Genomic DNA, 18,297 nt, shown 5'->3' on the forward strand with positions numbered 1-18,297 from the left:
TTTGTCATTGCCGCTAAGTTAATGTGTTGGATGAGGAGAGGATATTACTGCGCTGTGACTCATACTGAGCAACACTGTGAAGCATCAAGACCCAAGAGCTTCAGAGGAAGTTCAGATGTGAACTGAAAAGCGCGCATGGCAGTCCGGATTGGCTCTAACTGGGTAACGTTACATAGACTATAAAATAACAAAATTTGTTTGTGAACATTGACTGATACAACAGGCCCTGGACGAAAAGACGCAGTCCTTGTAGCGTTTGGTGAATTTTCTATCCATTCTCTGTAGGGGGCGACACGCACAATCCTTTTGGTAGCTTTCAGTACAAAACGAAGAAGTTCAGCAGTATTTTCATGCGAGAGCCTGTGGCATTGTGTTTACATATTTTAACAGCAGGCGAAGCTAATAACCGCTAGATTGGTGAGTAATTATAGCTGTTTTGTAATGGAAGAAGTTAAGATAGTGAATCAAAGAAAAGACTTTTGTCAGTTTGCGCGCTAATACTAGGAAGCGCGCCTGATTTCCGGTGGTGAGGTGACGTGTATTTGCACACGAGCCGAAGACAAAGCGAGTTGTGTACTGTGTGCAGCGCTGCTGGAAAAAGGGCGCTTTGATTCGATCGTGCTGAGCGTCGCTCGCTCCGGTAAGCAGCTGGTGATCGTAACGTCCGAGCTCTGCTCTTCACACGTGTGTTATTATTATGAAAAGTGAACAGCGCCTGATTTCACCGACCAGGCCGCGTCCTGTGAGACACAGGCACGCTGTGCTGCTTTGCCAACTCTTCGTGCTTTTTAACACTCGTCGTTTCACTTTAAGTTTGAGGAGCAGGAGAGGATGTTTAATTGATGTTGGGTAGATAAAATTCCGTGAGAAGAACTAAACTAAACGGCCCTTCGGAACGGGGTCTTGTCGCTTACGTTGATAACGAAGTGACACGTTACACTAGAGATGCTCAACACATGGTGGGTACGACACAACCTACTAATAACGTTTGTGGATGACTGCATGTTTCATATTCGTTGTAGTGGTGCGACCGACACGTTTTTTTCGTCTAGGGCACATCAGATTCAGTCTTATTAAGCTGTACATGAGCTGAAAACAGGAAAACACTACACTTTGTAGTGCTGTTCGAAAGCCGCTGTAGGCGTGTGTGCGCGGGGAGTCCTCTAGATGCCACAACAGACCCTTCGCCCTAACCATGCTGTAGGTTAGTTAGTTCTAGTTACATTTGTAGTCAGACAGTCCGAGTTCCAGGCTACATTTACTGACTTCTGTTCACTTATATTTATGAATTTGTTTCTTTCTCATGTAATTTCAGTTCAGTTTCTGGTACTCTAGTACATTTATGCGGGAAGGGATGTGCTTTTTACTTCATTGCATTTTAATCGTTCGCTTTCAGAGATTCCTTTGTGGGTTGAATTTCATTCTGTTCTCTTTGGATAGTATCTGGACTGATTTGCTGATGCTCACACCTCTTACATTAGAGCTTGTCATTTTGTTTTCAGATTAGAAGTATCAAAAAGGGAAGAATAGGATCTGACAAACTGTATAAGTAAGTTCTTTAGCATGATGGTTTTCAAAGTCCGGTAACACTTCATTTGGATGGTCCACTGTAGATGCTTTGTAAATGCTCGGTATATCTTTAAGTAACGTTCAGCTGAATATCCATTAAATGCAACTAAACTTTGAGTGTTATTTGAATGGTCCACTGTAGATGCTTTGTAAATGCTCAGTCTGTCTTTAAGTAACATTCAACTAAATTTCCAGTAAATACAACTGAACTTCAAGTCCAGTGTGAAAGAGTTTATTAAATCGAGCCCTAACCCTCACAAGAAAGGTTGTTAATGGTTTAAAGATCTGTAGAGCATCTACAGAGGACCCTCCTAATAAAGTGTGACCCAAAGTCCTACTCAGGTGTTTTTTTTGTTTTTTTTTGCTACTTCTACTTCAGTCAAATAACAGGGAAATTCCATGTTCTGACTTCCTGTTTTAAAGGTTTCTGGTATTACTCAGTCACGCTGACTTGTATATCAGTTTGTTCTGCTCACCATGTTCCAGGCCAGAAACACTGTTTTTATCACTGATAGATACAATTAATAAGTCATTATTTAAAAGTAAAACTGACTGAGAAATGACAAATGACAAATAGAATTGTCTAGTTTTATTACAAATATGCATTTGACTCAAGTTTTGCTGTTGATCCCAATTTTACATATTATGGTGTCAAAAGTTTAAGGTGAGGAATTGGTGTTGCTGTATTATATGTAAATATAATACCAATATATTCATTAATTCTTCTACTGTAGGTGACAATGTTCCCTGCCTGGGCACACCTCCTGGCAGTTACATCACTGGTGCTGTTTGGGGCGTGCTTAGTGGCAGTGCATGCTGACTGTGGCCCTGTTGCAGTGGAGACAGACAGTCGGCTGGCGGAGCAGACACAGCAGCAGCACCTGCATGCACTCTTCCTGAAGTATGGACAGAATGGCAGCATATCATTGGCTGGTCTTCAGAGATTGCTGGAGGGAGTGGGGCTAGACCGCATCAGGAAAGTAGTAGTTCAGCACCACGGAAACGAACACAATCACACACACTCACATTCACACTCACACCCGCATGCACACAAACACACCACACAGACACTCTCAGTGTCCAGCAAGAAGGAGAGTGACGGTTCTCATGTTGAGAAGAGTGACTCCACCCCCAACATGCATCCTGATTCTGTTTCTGGAAAGAAGAGCCAATCAGATGCTCACCATAATCTTTACATGAAGAGAGCTCCTGACTCGACTGCACTTTTGACCACACCCTCTTATGCCACAAAGTCCCGCAGAGCGAATCGCAGTGCAAACTACAACCTTGTGCAGGATGCCGATTCCCCTCAGTCTAATACAACACACTCTAACCAGACTGAGAACTTGTCCGCACATCATCTGGATATCCATGAGCATGATGATCATGAGCATGATCATGGCCAGACCAGCCTTAACTACAGTCAGGAGGTACACATACTCATAGCGCTACTGTTCAAACATACACGATCATCATTAACAAGCAGTTGAGTTTTAAATAGGGACTTTGTAGCCTGTTGTTAATGTTGATTATAGATGACTTAGTCGAACGTTTCACGCACTCTTTGGGTGAAGGATTTGCTATTTCATGATCCACGAAGTGCACTACATAGGGAAGATGGTGTGCTTTGAGACGGGACCTCGCGCGAGTAAACGCTGCGTGCTGCTTTTAGGAAAAGTTTCAGAGATGAAACTGTAGGAGTGTTTCTGCTGCAGCTCAGATGCATGTTAATTTTAAGTTATGTTTTAGTTTTTAATGCTTTTAGAGAAGCAGCTCCACAGGTGAAGACACGCTGTGTGAGTTCTACACTGTCTGCAGCTCACAGCGCGGTCACGCAATTCCTCTGTGATTTTGGCTGTTTTTCCTAGTGCACTGTATTGATTAGGGGTTCAGCGCCACAACGGCACAATAATGCTGCAGTTGCAGTTCGGACAGAAATCCCCCGAGTGCAGCACCTCTTAGAAGTAGTAATTTTCCATTAAGACCCACCTCAGAGTTGGTCGAGATTTAATTCTCTATGCAGGGAAATCCCTAGTTATTGTAATTAATATTAATAATAATAATAAGAAGAAAAAGAATAATAACAGTAATAATAATAATAACTGTAATAATACATTTGCTATTCTTTTGTTTACAGACTATTACAAGTATTGTAAGTAATACAAAAGTAATACTAAAAATGTGTTGACCTTATTAAAATAAAATTTGGTGAAACGAGTTTCAGTTCGTGTATCAGTATTTATTTTTTTATTTATTTTACTTTTCAAAACATTTGAACAATATCGCGATAATACCGATAATCGTGATAATTTTGGTCATGATAATCGTGATATGAAATTTTAATATCGTTTCATCTCTACTCTCTAATAAGTCTTAAGTTTAATAGTTGAAATAATAAAACTAGTATTCAGTGGGTTAACATATGGGAAGTGCAGAATTTGGCATCACATAGCAACCACTGATGTTTTTCCCATTGTTTCAGAAACCCAAATATGCCTAAATGTGTCCCTTTCTCTCAGTGCCAGAATGCCACCGCTATTTTGCAGTCCCATGGCATGTCCCAAGAAGTTATCCTCTCTGTACGAGACTTCAGTTTCCTTTGCCCTGCCCTCCTTGCGCAGATTGATTCCAAGTCCTGCCTTCTGCATCCTGAGAACCAGTCAGGTTAGAACATTGTCCAAATGATTTGTAAAGCCTGTCTTATGCTCAGTAATTGATGCAGTATGTTTAAGAGATGTGGTGGTTAAAATGTCACTTTTTCAGATTATAAAAATCACCGGCACCATGATGATGATCATCATCATCATCATCATCACCACCATCATCATGATCTACCCAATGACAAAACGCATAAGAGTTCCCCCATTCAGATTGGTAAGTATGTAATATATACATGCAAATAAAAAAGTATATTAAACATGTGTATGAGGAGATATATGGAATACAGTCTAGATTCCAGAGAGATGTGCCTGTGTGTCATATCTATGTATGTGTGTATTTAATGTGTGTATTGCAGCTTGGATTGGTGGGTTTCTCGCCATCACTATAATCAGCTTGCTGGCTCTGGTGGGCGTGGTCTTAATTCCACTCATGAACAGAGTCTGCTTTAACTTCCTGCTCAGCTTCTTGGTTGCCCTCGCTGTGGGCACACTTAGCGGAGACGCCTTCCTGCACCTTATACCACATGTATGATACACACACAATATACACACAGTTCTCTGTTCTAAACTAATTATTAGCTGTGTTGCATATGTTCCTTTGCATTCCAAAGCTTACACATATACAGCAGCAGTCTGGAGTCTTTCTTTTCTTTGACTTTCTTTTATCAGTCTCAGGGTCACCACAAGCATCACCTGGAAGCCAATGAGAGCTTGGAGCACAGTCTGCATGGAGACGATGAGGATTCTCTGAAGCCTGTTTGGACAGGGCTGACAGCGCTGGGCGGAGTCTACGTCATGTTCCTTATTGAGCACTTCCTGACCCTTGCAAAAATGTACAAAGACAAAAAACAGAAGGTCAGACAAACAAACAGATGGTCTGACAAATGCACATGTGCATGCATGCACACAATGGATTGAGCTGATTGCAGGGCTGGGTGATAAATTACAGTATATTTATAATTTTTTCGATACAAAATTAGGCAAGATTGTTAACATTGTGAAGATCCTAATGCACATTTTATGCAGGTAGTTGAAGTTTCCTAAAGGCTATGGCATTTGTAATAATCTCACGACCCAGACTTCTTGCGTTTATGAGCTTGTTAAGTCTCATTAGCAAAATGGAAACCTCAAGTGATAGTACAATATGTAAAGTGGTTGTGTAGCACTGTTTATTCCGGCATCGCCCCACAGGCAGGAGATTGGGGTTTGATTCCTTGTTCAGTCAGGAATGCTAATTCTATAGCAAAGACTACCTTTGCATTTGCTAACCATTGTCACTCTTGATATCAGTGAGTGTGCGCTAATAATTCTATCATTATCTGATTTCAGCTGTTATCTGACTGGTCATGTAAGCAACATACTTTAGTTTCATAGATCAGATTAAAGTCGTTAATGAATTTCCAGATATCATGTAAAGAGACCTGGATTTTCGCTCAGCAACAGAGTTTGTAAATCCTTATTCGGATTTGTTTCATTTCTACACCTGCACTGCCTGAGAAACAGTAAACACTAAATTAACTTAATGCCATGGGCTGTGCTTATTTAGGGAGTTTATTGGCTAGTTACAAAGCAACGGTAGAGATGTGCATTTTGAATTCATAAATAAATATGATTATTGAGAGACTCCTGTAGACCCTTATTACTGAATTGCTTTTAAAAGTGCCAAACAAAACTTTGCCAAAATTTGTTTTACTGCAGTTATCGGATTATGTGCATGTAAATGTAGTCATTAGCATAAAAAAACAAACAGAACACATTTTACCACCTCTAACAGCACACCTTGCATTTTTAGGAATCCAAGTTGCACAAAGTTAATTGTGATTTTATACTATTCTTCCTTTTGTTAATTTAGTTGAAACATACTTCATTAGAATTGGATTTATTGTCAGAATGCTGAAAATCAGTATCATTTTTTTAATCACCAGCCCTAGTTGACTGTAATGCTACAGCTTTTAACCAAAGCTGTACCATCACAGTCATCAATCACTATTCTACTTCAAGGTCAGATTCAGGCCCTCATGCTGCACATATATAGCCGTAGTAATACTTTTGTCACAGTATTTAAGCCTTAACATGCTTTAAATGCAAATGCTGAAGTCAAAAGTTTACAAGTGAACAGTTACTTAAAACATGCTGAACAAAAGCAGGGTAGTGGTGTTATGCACCATTACATTGTGCTATCTGGCTGGCTGCAAACGCGTGTTTGTGTGCATGCAGGTGCAGAGAAGGGCAGACTTGGCTAATGAAATTTTGGAGTCGGAGAAACTGCCAGCTCTAGAGGACCATGATGTTAAATCCCTGGATGGTATGTGTGTGTGTTTGTGTGTGACAGTGAATTTGTGTATGAACCAGGTGTTGCACAATTGCTGCACAGTACCAGTTTTGAAACCTAGACTTAGTTGTTAACTGTTGTTGTTTGTTTTATTTATTTATTTTTTTTTAAATAATCTTTATAATTTTTCTTCTTATCCTGATTCTCCCCTAAAACGTGTCATGCAGACCAAACCTGTAAATTATATGGGTGTGAAACTTGGTAAACTGGTAGTAGTCCCTTCTGCTAATTAGGCGCTCAAGATGAGCCCGATCGGCCTGAAGGGAACGCTACTGCGCAGCAAAATGCTTTTTTGTTTTTGTAACTCATACGCTGTTAGGCATACGGACGGAATTCTTTTTTACCCAATTTCTTGACTCAAACCAAAAAAAGCCCCAAGAATCATTAAGCTCTGCCCACTTATAATTATGCTGATTTGCATAATAATATGCAAAAGCTACTTTTGCAAACTAGACTGTTTTTTTTTTTTTTTTTTTCTTCATCTGATCCTCACAAAACTGTTACACTATTCTCGGGAGTCTGAACCATGATAATTATCAACATGTTGATGTTTCTAAACAGTATGACCACCCTATGCTAATTAACCCTTCCGCATTGGAACAAAGTTTACTTAAATAACAGTAACTGAAGATTGCTTTATTTGACAGAGTTAAGTGGCACATGATTCTAAAATGACCTATCAATTTTTTGTCGCATATACATCGTTAGAGGGTGTTGCAACTGATAACTAGCTGTTTCTTGGCATCTGTGCATCCTATCAAGCTGAAATTTTGCATGCTGCATCTTTTAGGTAGATTATAAGTGGATCCTTAAGGCCAGTCAGATGTCAGCATGTATTTGATAAACCTAACATTAAGCAATTATGATGAAACTTCAGTGGTATGTTTAATAGGGCACTTTCTATCGCCCTGTTCAATTTCAAGTGAATTGGCCACTAGGCGGAAACTGGATTCGAGTTATTCCCTCACAAAGAGGTTTTGAAAATCATTAAAAATCATGTTGCCATAATTTTCTTTCTGCAGATAAGTATGGGTGTCTCATGATTGTTTATTAAGTTGAACAACTTTGCAATTACAACATGACAGAAATTGTCAGATATTTTTACTTACTTGTTTAAACTTACTATACCAAAGTCAAAAAGTAAATTTTACTTGAACTTGACAAAAACCTTATTGGTGCACATTTCTCATCACAAATTATGATAAATGGAGGCTCTCTTGAAAACTCTGTCTGCCTTTTGTTTATCTTTTTTTTTTCTGTGCCAAAGCCCTGTACTGTCACATTAGGCCTCATAGTGCTGATAGAGCTTGTATATATTGTATTATACTTGCAGCTCTACTTGGAGTCCAAACCATAGGTTGTAGAACCACAAGACACGGAGGTTATGTTAATGACGTGACCCACACCAAAGAACTCATTGTGCCGATGAGTGCTTGGACCACGTGTATTGTGTATTGCCACTTGCAACTACATGTAAATATTTCTTCCCTCCTTCTTTTCCCTTTTCACTTTCAGATGCTGGGGCAAATGGTAGGCATGCACGTGGACTCGGCTTGCCCGAAGAAGAGGAAGTAATGTTATCTCAAAGCTGCTACACAGATGAAGACTGTGAGAACAAGTGCCATTCCCACTTCCATGACACTGTTGGCCAGTCAGACGAACAGCACCACCATCACCATGACTACCACCATATTTTGCACCACCACCACTCCCAGAATCACCACCCGCACACTCACACACATCGACACACGCAGTCATACTCTGTCCAGCACTTTGAGCATGCTGGGGTCGCCACCCTTGCTTGGATGGTTATCATGGGAGACGGCCTGCACAACTTCAGTGATGGACTGGCAATAGGTAACGTACCCACACACTGAGAGACCCATGCAAGCTCATTGCTGTAGCATAGCTTTAGTGATGGTCAACCTTCACACTAAACTTGCTCCTCTGATGAATCCCTTCTCTTCCACAATCGCAGCTCAGCTGCAGTTGATTGTGATTATTCTGCAGACCCACAGATATAGTATTTGATTTTTAATAGGTCAGTTGGAACTAAGATAATGATGTGTTTAAATATTATAAAGAGAGGCGTTTTGTGAGTGAAGTTTTTTATTTTTTTCAGTAGCCTTTGAACGGCCGGAGATATAAAAGGTTAACATGTAATTATTATTAGCCAACAAAAAAAGAGCTACCACTTTATTTTTGTCTGAAATTGACACAGAACACAATTATTTCTATGGACTTTTGTAACAGCTATGTCTTCAAATTACATTGCAAGTAGTGATCAAAATCACCTAAAAATTACCTAGAAATTAAAATAGTACAATAGTAATGGCACAGCTGTTTAACTCAATTAATGAAACTATTCCATAGCGATATACCCATGTATTTTAGGCTTAGAGTGTACCAGAATGTTAATCACTGAAATAATGCCACCAGACAGCACTGCAGAGGATTGTTTTCTGAACTTGTCACCTTTTACACTGCCCATGAGTTTTCATGTCTGCAAACACATCTAATTCAACTTATCAGTTAATTGCCAAGTTGAGTTGGAGTATTAGAGAAGGGAAAACACCAAACTGTGATGTATACACTAAATTTGAGAGGTTTTAATTATACAAACGCTTTAAAAAATCAAATTTAAAAACAGCAACAGTAAAATACAAGAACACAGAAAATAGTTACCTCTTGCGCTAAATGTATCTTTTAAAAATCTGTTTGTATGTATGTTTTTTCAGGAGCAGCATTTACAGAAGGTTTGTCCAGTGGTCTCAGCACATCAGTCGCTGTATTCTGCCATGAGCTTCCTCATGAATTGGGTAAGTAAATGTCCATCTTTGTCATTACCATTAACTTTTGTGAGCTCATGTGTTTGCATGTGCAATTTGGAACCCTGCAGTTTGTGAGTTTTGAGCCCATGTTGGCTTTTCTGACTTGGGTTTAAACAATGAACCGGCACAAAATAAATTAGATGAATTGAGCATTGTCAGAATGACTTATATTAGATATACCTCATTGTATGTCTGCTCTAGAGCAGATGATTGTTTATGTTCTTCACTCTTCTATTGGAGAACACACAAAGTGATCATAACTCTTCTCCCTCTGTTCAGGTGATTTTGCGGTCCTGCTTAAGGCTGGGATGACGGTGAAACAGGCAATTCTCTATAACCTACTCTCAGCCCTAATGGGCTACCTGGGGATGATAACGGGAATTCTGATTGGCCACTATGCGGAGAATGTAGCCATGTGGATCTTTGCTCTCACAGCTGGACTCTTCATGTACGTCGCACTGGTGGACATGGTGAGTCGGCATTGAAACTAAAATGGCTATGCCCACTTTGTATTTATTCATTTATAAAATACTTGTTGCAAAGCAAATCTCACAGATAGCCTTGTTTGTAATTTGTGTGTAGGTCCCGGAGATGCTGCATAACAATGCCAGTGAGGCAGGGTTCAGTCACTATGGGTTCTTTGTCCTGCAGAATGCTGGCATACTGCTGGGTTTTGGCATCATGCTCGTCATTGCCGTGTTCGAGCACAAGATTCAACTCAGCATAGACTTCTAAATCCATGACCATCAGTTACACCAAACCTAGTTGGTAGCTTCTAGGATAATACTTGGTTCCTTATCAACCCATGTCAGTAGAATGGACCTGTACCGTTGGCCAGTAGCCATTTTCTGCTCTTACACTTGGCTGCCCATGGAAACATTTAGCTGGGAACAGTCAGTTGGACAAATGGGTATTTTGGAACTTGATGTAATAATTAGATGATTCATGGAAATCAGGTCTGTGACTTTAGTAGTTCAGGAATTACACTGATTATCTGAGAGGATGCTCAGTTCAGAGACTCCATAATCACCTGGTCATCTCACCCTGCTTGATGTGTTCAATGTGGTTTGCTCAGTGTTTATTCTATGGCTGAAGTTACATTGTGGCTGTTAAACTTGCAGTCATACAGTGAATAAGTTATCTCCAGTTTAAATAACCATTCATCCCTATAAATACAGTCTCAGCAGTCACAAACATTGACTAGAGTCTGTAAATATCACTGGCATTCTGTATTCACTCTGCCCTTCATTCATTCCATCAGTGCATCACTTACTGTATTTTTATTGTTACAAATGTCCATTGTGGCAGCTTGTGTGGCAACTGTTATTATACGTTATGTGCTGTAACAGTGCTGAATGTGCATGTATACATGTATACATTTGGAGTATGATGGAGTTTCCTGTGTTTCACATTCCAGTAAAGATTCAGAGAATCTCGGCAAGATCTGTTTTTTTCACTCTGCAAATTTGTGAGTTAATTTAACTGACAGTGTTTATTTGCACTTTGTTTATACAGAAGATTTTAGAATTGTTTTTAATGTACAGTTGAGGCTGACATGCATACAACCATTTTTTATGTGAGTATTGATTCCTTCATGCACCAGCTCTCACTATGCCTAGTTCAGTCTTTGGCAAATTGTTCTGCATGCAGTTAGAATCTGTTGACCACAAGCTTAGATTCCAATGGCTTCTTATACAATAACTGAGACAGAACCATAAAAACCTGTGCTTCTTACACCTGTAGAACCACCCTGAATACACCTCAGTGTTCCACCACCTCCCAAAGACAGAATGATGAGAACAGTGAGACACTGCAGCTGTTTGTTACACATTTCAGAGCAGCATTTAACTTGAGTCAAACAGTTATCAGACCTAGTTTCTTTTGCCAGCTGCCCATCCCAACATTCCTGGCTGTTCCACATTCATTCGTCATGATGACTGCAGGAACAGTGGTCTTCCCTGAAGCATATTGAAAGTCTGTAGTCTGCACCATCTAAGGGTGAGGAGCAGGGTGTGGCGTCCATGCCCAGATTATGTTTAGTTTTGGCAGTGGCCCATGGACCCGAATCACCTTGTCAAAACAGGTGATGAATGTGTTGCTGGAGAATGTTTCCTCACTGGTGTGAAGCTAATCATTGCAACCCAGTGCGGTGCTCTTTTCTTGCGGGTCTGCAGTGCAGAGCTGTTGGAAAAAGGTCACTTCCCATCCACACTCAAGGTCTGTGTGGCTGCTATTTCTTTGAATAATGGGTTTGTGGTTTATTATCAGTTCCCTGCTGAACAGCACAGGGTGCCTTCACTCCTCTCAGTCATCTGTGAGAAGTGTGCTGTGAGAGTTAATCTTGATGTTAGACTCACTGTCCATTCTGTTATACACTCAGTCAGATACGATAGCTCATCTGCACAGTTTGAGCCTTTAGTTCTTCATCAGTGGTCACAGGACACTTGGCTGGATATTATTGGTTGGTGGACTGTTTTCAGTCCAGTAGTGACACTGAGGTGTTTAAAAACTACGGCAGCGCTACAGTCTGTGATTGTAGTGCACCTATATGCTAAGTGGAGCTGATAACATGGGTAATGAGTGTAGAAACAAGGTGGCTGTTATCCACTGAAAACATTTGGCATATTATGAAACAAAACAAAAAAAAACAAAATATGACAATGGAGACCTTGAACTGTTGAACAGCTTATATATATATATATATATATATATATATATATATATATATATATATATATATATATATATATTTATCTCTCAAGCAAGAATAGGTATGTGTTTTTATTTATTTTTCTGTCTATGGACTACACCTCTGTTTCAGTAGTGACATGAAAACATAGGACAGCATTATTTAAATCGTCTGAAAGTTTCTTCTTTGAAAAATTAAACTTCTCTATCTTTGAAAAGAAATAAAAAAGGAAGTTAAAAAAAAGCAACGTATTTAGGGGTGAGGGTTTAGGACAGCCACCTCCCAGTACTAATGAACTTATTCTGTAGAATGATCCATGTATATTATATCCAATAAGAATAAGAATAATTAACAGCACAAGTTCAGGAAGATTTCAGTAAAATATTCCATTTTTCTGTTAGTTCATCCCCTGTTGGGGATCCTTTCCCCGCCGTCACGAAACTTGAAAAATTAAGTGATGCGATATACCTAGCAGTCACTTTACAAAATGAACCAATCAAGTAAGGGGATAAGCTTCCACACGTGCAGTGGACCACACCAGATTTCGCTAATGCAAACCCTAGACCACCAATTTCAGGAGGACCTCAACCACTCCCGGGCTTGAAAACAACTTTCACACTTGGCCAAACGAAGTGTACTGCAGATCAAGCGGCCCCGGATCTGACCCTGTGAAAACGCCCTAAATGTCAGCATGCAGACTGAGGTTATAGTTGAATTCCACAAGGAAAAAAAAATAGGCATAACCTAATAGGTTAGGTTACATTGTGCGCATGTGTGTGGCAACTGCAGCTGTTGTCTTCAATTGAGTTGGCTAAGTACCCCCTAGAGAAGGGGGGGGGGGTCACTCTGTGAAGTGACTAGGCCTTCTGAAGCCAAATTAACTGCCCCAACATACCAACACACACACACAACCAGCACCAAACCCAATACTGTACTGTAGTTGAATATTTCAAAGGAGAATCATCAGCCTAATATAATCTATGCACACACACATATACACATACGTACTGAGACTTTGTAAATTATCGGGGCTTTCCGTTTCGTTTCCCTGTACTGCTACTTCCAAAAATGCCCCCGTGTCCTCTTACAGTTGTATTTATATCTTTGAGGTGTGTACGAGTGTGTGTGTGTGTGTGTGTGTGTGTGTGTATGTATGTGTGTACGTGGGTGGGGGCTGTCTGGCAGGACAGGTCTTTGCGTTTGCAACAGTCAGTCTTCTTCTCCAGGTCCCACAGCCTGGCTGATTTCCTGCCCACCAGGGTCTGTGTGTGTGTGTAAGGACTTACCCTCTCCAAACTACCAGCAGTCTGTGAGTTGTGTGTTGGAGATGGAGAAGAGAGGAGATATCATGTTGGGCGTTGAAGATGAGTCTGGTCAGCCAGTGTCAGCACTGTCGATCCTATCCCTGCTAGAACGCGTCTCTACCATCATCGATGGTGTGCAGGCCAGCCAGCAGCGCATGGAAGAACGCCAGCAGCAGCTCGAGACATCCGTAACTGCTGTCCAATCAGAGCTCCTCAAACTGGCCCAGGACCATGGAGCCACAGCGAGCACTGTGGACAAGTTGCTGCAGAAGGCCCGGCGTGTGAGTGCTCATGTAAAGGAGGTGCGTTCACGTGTGGAGAAACAGAATGTCCGCGTGAAGAAAGTGGAGACCACGCAAGATGAACTTCTCACCAGGAACAAGTTCAGAGTTGTCATCTACCAGGTACTCTCACACACAATAATCATGTATTTGCATTGTTTTAATGAATCCAGAGTGTGGTTTTAAGTAATATCTGAGTATGCAATCTGAAGCAGTAGTGTGCTGTTGTGAGAGTAAGTTGGTTGTGATTTGGTAAGAGCACAACATAAGCTAAATGACTAATCAGGCTAAGAGCATCTCCTTAGGTAACATCAAAGAGTGAAGTAATTCAGTAAGTAAAACTAAAGACTATAATGGAGCTTTTATGTAGTATTTTGGCATTGCCGTGTACCACATCTGTTAGATTTTAGACACACTGGTATAAATCAGAAATGTGCTTTCCTCTTTGAGCAGCTTATACTAATAAAGTTAGTAATAAATCAGATTTTTACAGATAGGAAATAAAACTTTTTCTAGGCAGTTTTATCAGTCAAGCCCTATTAATCAAGTAAACTAGCTTAATTTCACAAACTTTTTTCATGATTTCCTTCAGGGTGAGACTGAAATGCCGTCTGTTGCTGTGACAAAGACCCCTAAGGGGGCAGGGCTTGCCAATGTGGAGGTGGAGCCTGATGAATATGAGATCCCTGCAGACCTTTCTTCTGATGAGGAATATATGGTGGTGGAGGAGGCGGAGTCGTCACGGGCGGCACGTCTGAAACAGACAGGCTTGAAGGGGATAGAGAACATCAAAGCGGCGTTCTCCAAGGAGAACATGAGTAAGACCCGTGAAAGAACCCGTGAGAACCTCAGCAAGACTAAGGAGAGTCTGAGCAAGACAGGACAGACTCTGGGCACCAAGTTCAACAACCTAGGTGAGAAGATCATTCCCTCTGAGCAGCGGGAGAAGATGCGTCAGAGTGGCGAGAGGCTGAAGGAGAACATTGCAAAGAAAGCTCCCAGCATCAAACTCAAAAAGGAACGTGCTGTCGCTGAGGGCGAGGAAGGAGCTGAGGCGGAGGCTGCTGTGACCCCACCCAAAGGCAGGAAGTCCAACCCAGAGGTCACCTACACAGAGGTTGTCACAGAGAGCAAACGGGAGGGTCCTGTGTCTGAGGAAGGAGCCACCCGTATTCCGGAGAAAGAGTAGAGCAGGTTCCCCGTGGATACAGAAGAGAAATGCGGAAAATGGTGGAGGAGGAGGAAGAGATAGAGGGAGAACAGGAGTGTGAGAAAATGAGATAGCATTGTACAAATGAAATTAGGTGCTTAAGAAAGAGAACGAGTATCAGAGGTCATAAGTGAGAGAGAACTAGACTGTGTGTGTGAGCGTGTGGATGTAATTACCCAGTTCACAAGAAATATCCTGGTTAAAACCTTTTAGCTTAAATCCCACTGTGAACGCATTACAGAGGTGTCAAACTCAGTTCCTGGTCGGACACAGCTTTGCAGAAATTAGGGTTTTCCCTCTTCTAACACTCTGAATTCAGTTAAGATAAGTTGAATTAGGTGTATTTAATGAGATTTAGAGAAAGCTAAACTCTGCAGTGCTGTGGCCCACAAAGGCTGGAATCTGACAATGAGAGTCAGTCAGTGAGACAACAGTTGTTTGTGTCATAGTTCCCAAAATCAGGAATAATTCCCAATCCTGGGGGACCACAACATTGCCAAAATCAATGTTCATCACTCCCAGCCTTAAACTGAACACAAGCCCAATCCACCTCATAAAGCCCTTGATAATTATCCTGTGAGTTGAATTAACTGTGCTGAATCAACAAGAATACAGAGCTGCACAGAAATCATGGAATTGTTTTAATGTCTAATTGATGTCTGTGAGATTTGGTGTGTATGAGAGAGATCAAGAGAAAATGAGAGAGGAAATGTCTGCTTGTTTATCCAGTTAGGAGCTTACTTGAGAGGATTTTAGTAGAAATGTAAAGCCAGTAAATGACATCTGTATGGAAAAGGAGAGTTATTTTATTCCTTCACTTTTTTCTGTTTTGCGCTGCTTTCACAGTCTTGGGTCTGCATTAAGTTTTTCTATGATTAAAGTCACATTTATGAATACAAGTAATGCGTCCTGAATCCAAACACAGTGCATTTGTGCATGAGTGTGAGTGTATTTGCTTTCATGAAAGTGACTAAACTCATCCTTAAAGTACCCCTAAAGTCATACATAAAAAAGATCCATCCATGTTGATTATAAATTGTTAAATATTTTAATGTATTATTGTTTATTGCCCAAAATCTGGGAGAAAAAGTGCATGGTTATGCAAATTGTAAATGTTCCCCTGGACCCTGATCAATTGAAGCACCTTTCGAAATGTACAAAACTAAGCTGCTACATAGTGCAGATTAACTGAGAAAGCCATCCAAGAGGAGCTAAGCATTAAAGAAAACACATTTTTGAGTGCAATGGGTCTTTAAAAAGGCCATGCAGTGTACTTACATATAAATATGAACATATAACAATGAATTTTTATTAGGTTTTTACATATTAAATAAGCATCCAAAGTTGGTTAAATGTCTTACCTGTTCTTATTGCTTTGAAAGAGGTTTCTTCAAAGTCCTGTTGGGCCCAGGTCTTTGGCAAATGAGGGCTCATCCTAAAATGATAAAACAGAAGCTTGCTGACCAGCCAATAAAGAACTAAAATATTCACCAGTGACACATTCAGCTTCTATTATCAAGCATTCAAAGTTGGCCCAGCACCTTTATATGGATGAAACTACCAAATTAGTTCAAACTGCAGTCCCAGAATAAAAAAAATGTTTTCAGACCTTAGATATTTACAAGGATTATGTTATGATCCATTTAAACCCAAGTCATTAACTGAGATAGTAAGCTAAATACAAAATAATTATTTATAGGGTTTTTTATTGGGAGGTGGCATCTGAAAATAATATTTTTTTGTATTTTTTTCAATGTTGCCTCTAAAATATCTTTCTGATTTCTTAAATTAAAAAACTTTATTTAAAAAGTGCTGTCCCACGTTTTCATGAGTTTTTGTACATGGGTGGAAACTCATTTTAGCCACACCCTGGATTTTAGAGCAATCCCTGGCTCCATGGTGAGCAGTTAGATCCCATTGTTTTGAGGTAAATGTGCCCCAAGGTCTGAAAATCTGTGTGTATTTTTTTGTGAGAAATATCTTGATTTTGTGTGTGTACAGCTGTTCAGAGTTGTGTTCGCTAGTCATGTACAGGATAGCGTTTTTGAGTTTTGCTCAAAATAAGCTAAAATTATCACTACTGAAACGGCCACTACATAAACATTTAGTGTATTTCAGTAGTGTTATGATTTGTTGATGAATTGTTAAATCATTTACTTTCATAAAATAAACAGAAGTACAGGTCACTCAAAGCAAAGAGATTTTTCTCTGAAGTCCAAGTCAGTTAAAATTCTGAAATGTGTTTTTAACTCAGTAGAATTGGTAGAATGATCCCAATACTATATTTGTGTGTGCGTGTCAGATAGACTGTGAGTCAGAGTGTGTATCTGACATGTCTGCTAAAAAAAGATGACTTGAAATAAATATGAACAGCTGAGCAGCTCTACTGGAATTTTCTCTCTCTCCCTCTCTCTCTCTCTCTCTGTCTTTCCCTCTCTCTCTCTCTCTCACACACACACACACACACACACACATGTAGATACACACATACTTTATTAAACACTAAGACAGTGGTTCATGCCACATCTTTAGAAACACAATTTACACACCTGTGCTTTGCTGCTACAGAAACCAGAACAACAATACATAGACACTGTAGCACTGCCATACAGAAACACTTCTACAGGGACATGCACATCAGAGAAATCAACACGTTATCACGAGACTAAGTAGTAGTACACTCTTAAAAATGATCGTTCTTCAAGGGTTCTTTAGTAAAGAAAATGGTTTTATATAGAGCCATATACACTCAAAGAACCTTTTGCATGATTAAGGGGTTCTTTGCATCGCTAAATGTTTTTTTCAGATTGATGGAGAATGTGCTGTAGATAGTTCTATATAGCACCAAAAAGGGTTCTTCTATTGTTACGATGTCAAGCCTGTAACAATAGAAAAACCCGTTTCAAAAAGGTTTTATTTAGAACCATATAAAACACATTCTCCCTTCCTGTTTTATCGGTTTCTGAAATGTTCTAGATTGTTTTTACAAATGTAGCCAATGTGTGAAGTAGTCAGGGGGTCCCGTTAGTGCTCCAGGGTTGGCAGGCTGCAACGGCAGCAAAATGTTGGGTGGAAATTTCTCAGCTTGAAATATTTTCATTGTTCTGTTTGATTTCTAGATGGGAATCACTTCATGGACCTGCTTGTAATACACCAACTAACTCACTTGAAAAATTTTCCACAAGAGGCGCAATTAGCATAAAAATAGCTTTTGGTGCTTTGCATCACTGACACTGTGTGTAGATAATATCCTAGGAGAGAATTTTGTTTTCTCCTTTCAATTTTACAGTAGAACCTCGGAATCTTGATTCATGGAAATAAAGACTTTAAGTAATGACGGCTGAAAAAAGCTCTGCTGTTCTGCGCAGGCGTACATTTGATCACAAATCTGCTGTTCTACAAAGGCAGAAGCATCACGTTG

The 18,297-nt window shown here is 40.1% G+C and overlaps 2 protein-coding genes across 5 annotated transcripts; both read left to right on the top strand.

Annotated features, from left to right (window-relative positions):
* The first annotated feature begins 1 nt into the window (after nt 1).
* slc39a6 (solute carrier family 39 member 6) lies at nt 2-10,837 on the top strand. Of its 4 annotated transcripts, none has more exons than XM_036562405.1 (11): nt 2-162; nt 2,304-2,999; nt 4,089-4,233; nt 4,333-4,443; nt 4,586-4,755; nt 4,899-5,084; nt 6,447-6,534; nt 8,077-8,418; nt 9,300-9,380; nt 9,672-9,862; nt 9,975-10,837. In XM_036562405.1, exons 1-11 carry the CDS (start codon nt 136-138, stop codon nt 10,125-10,127), a joined length of 2,190 nt encoding a protein of 729 aa, XP_036418298.1. In that variant the 5' UTR covers nt 2-135; the 3' UTR covers nt 10,128-10,837. The 4 variants fall into 4 exon arrangements, with proteins under 4 accessions (XP_036418298.1, XP_036418302.1, XP_036418301.1 ...); XM_036562409.1 differs by lacking the exon at nt 2-162 and adding an exon at nt 189-417; XM_036562408.1 differs by lacking the exon at nt 2-162 and adding an exon at nt 462-640.
* Nucleotides 10,838-13,232: 2,395 nt separating this feature from the next.
* cavin4a (caveolae associated protein 4a) lies at nt 13,233-15,775 on the top strand. Its single transcript, XM_036562417.1, has 2 exons — nt 13,233-13,789; nt 14,259-15,775. Exons 1-2 carry the CDS (start codon nt 13,235-13,237, stop codon nt 14,853-14,855), a joined length of 1,152 nt encoding a protein of 383 aa, XP_036418310.1. The 5' UTR covers nt 13,233-13,234; the 3' UTR covers nt 14,856-15,775.
* Nucleotides 15,776-18,297: the final 2,522 nt, after the last annotated feature.

Source organism: Colossoma macropomum, unplaced genomic scaffold, assembly GCF_904425465.1.
Source record: "Colossoma macropomum unplaced genomic scaffold, Colossoma_macropomum, whole genome shotgun sequence".
In the NCBI taxonomy this organism is placed as follows: Eukaryota; Metazoa; Chordata; class Actinopteri; order Characiformes; family Serrasalmidae; genus Colossoma; species Colossoma macropomum.

Excerpts from the sequence above, each read along its gene's own strand:
- slc39a6 (XM_036562405.1), top strand. The coding sequence starts at position 136 with ATGGCAGTCCGGATTGGCTCTAACTGG. Across the intron at positions 3,000-4,088 it reads GCCTTAACTACAGTCAGGAG|TGCCAGAATGCCACCGCTAT; the intron begins GTACACATACTC and ends CCTTTCTCTCAG. Across the intron at positions 9,863-9,974 it reads ACGTCGCACTGGTGGACATG|GTCCCGGAGATGCTGCATAA; the intron begins GTGAGTCGGCAT and ends ATTTGTGTGTAG.
- cavin4a (XM_036562417.1), top strand. The coding sequence starts at position 13,235 with ATGTGTGTACGTGGGTGGGGGCTGTCTGGCAGGACAGGTCTTTGCGTT. Across the intron at positions 13,790-14,258 it reads TCAGAGTTGTCATCTACCAG|GGTGAGACTGAAATGCCGTC; the intron begins GTACTCTCACAC and ends GATTTCCTTCAG.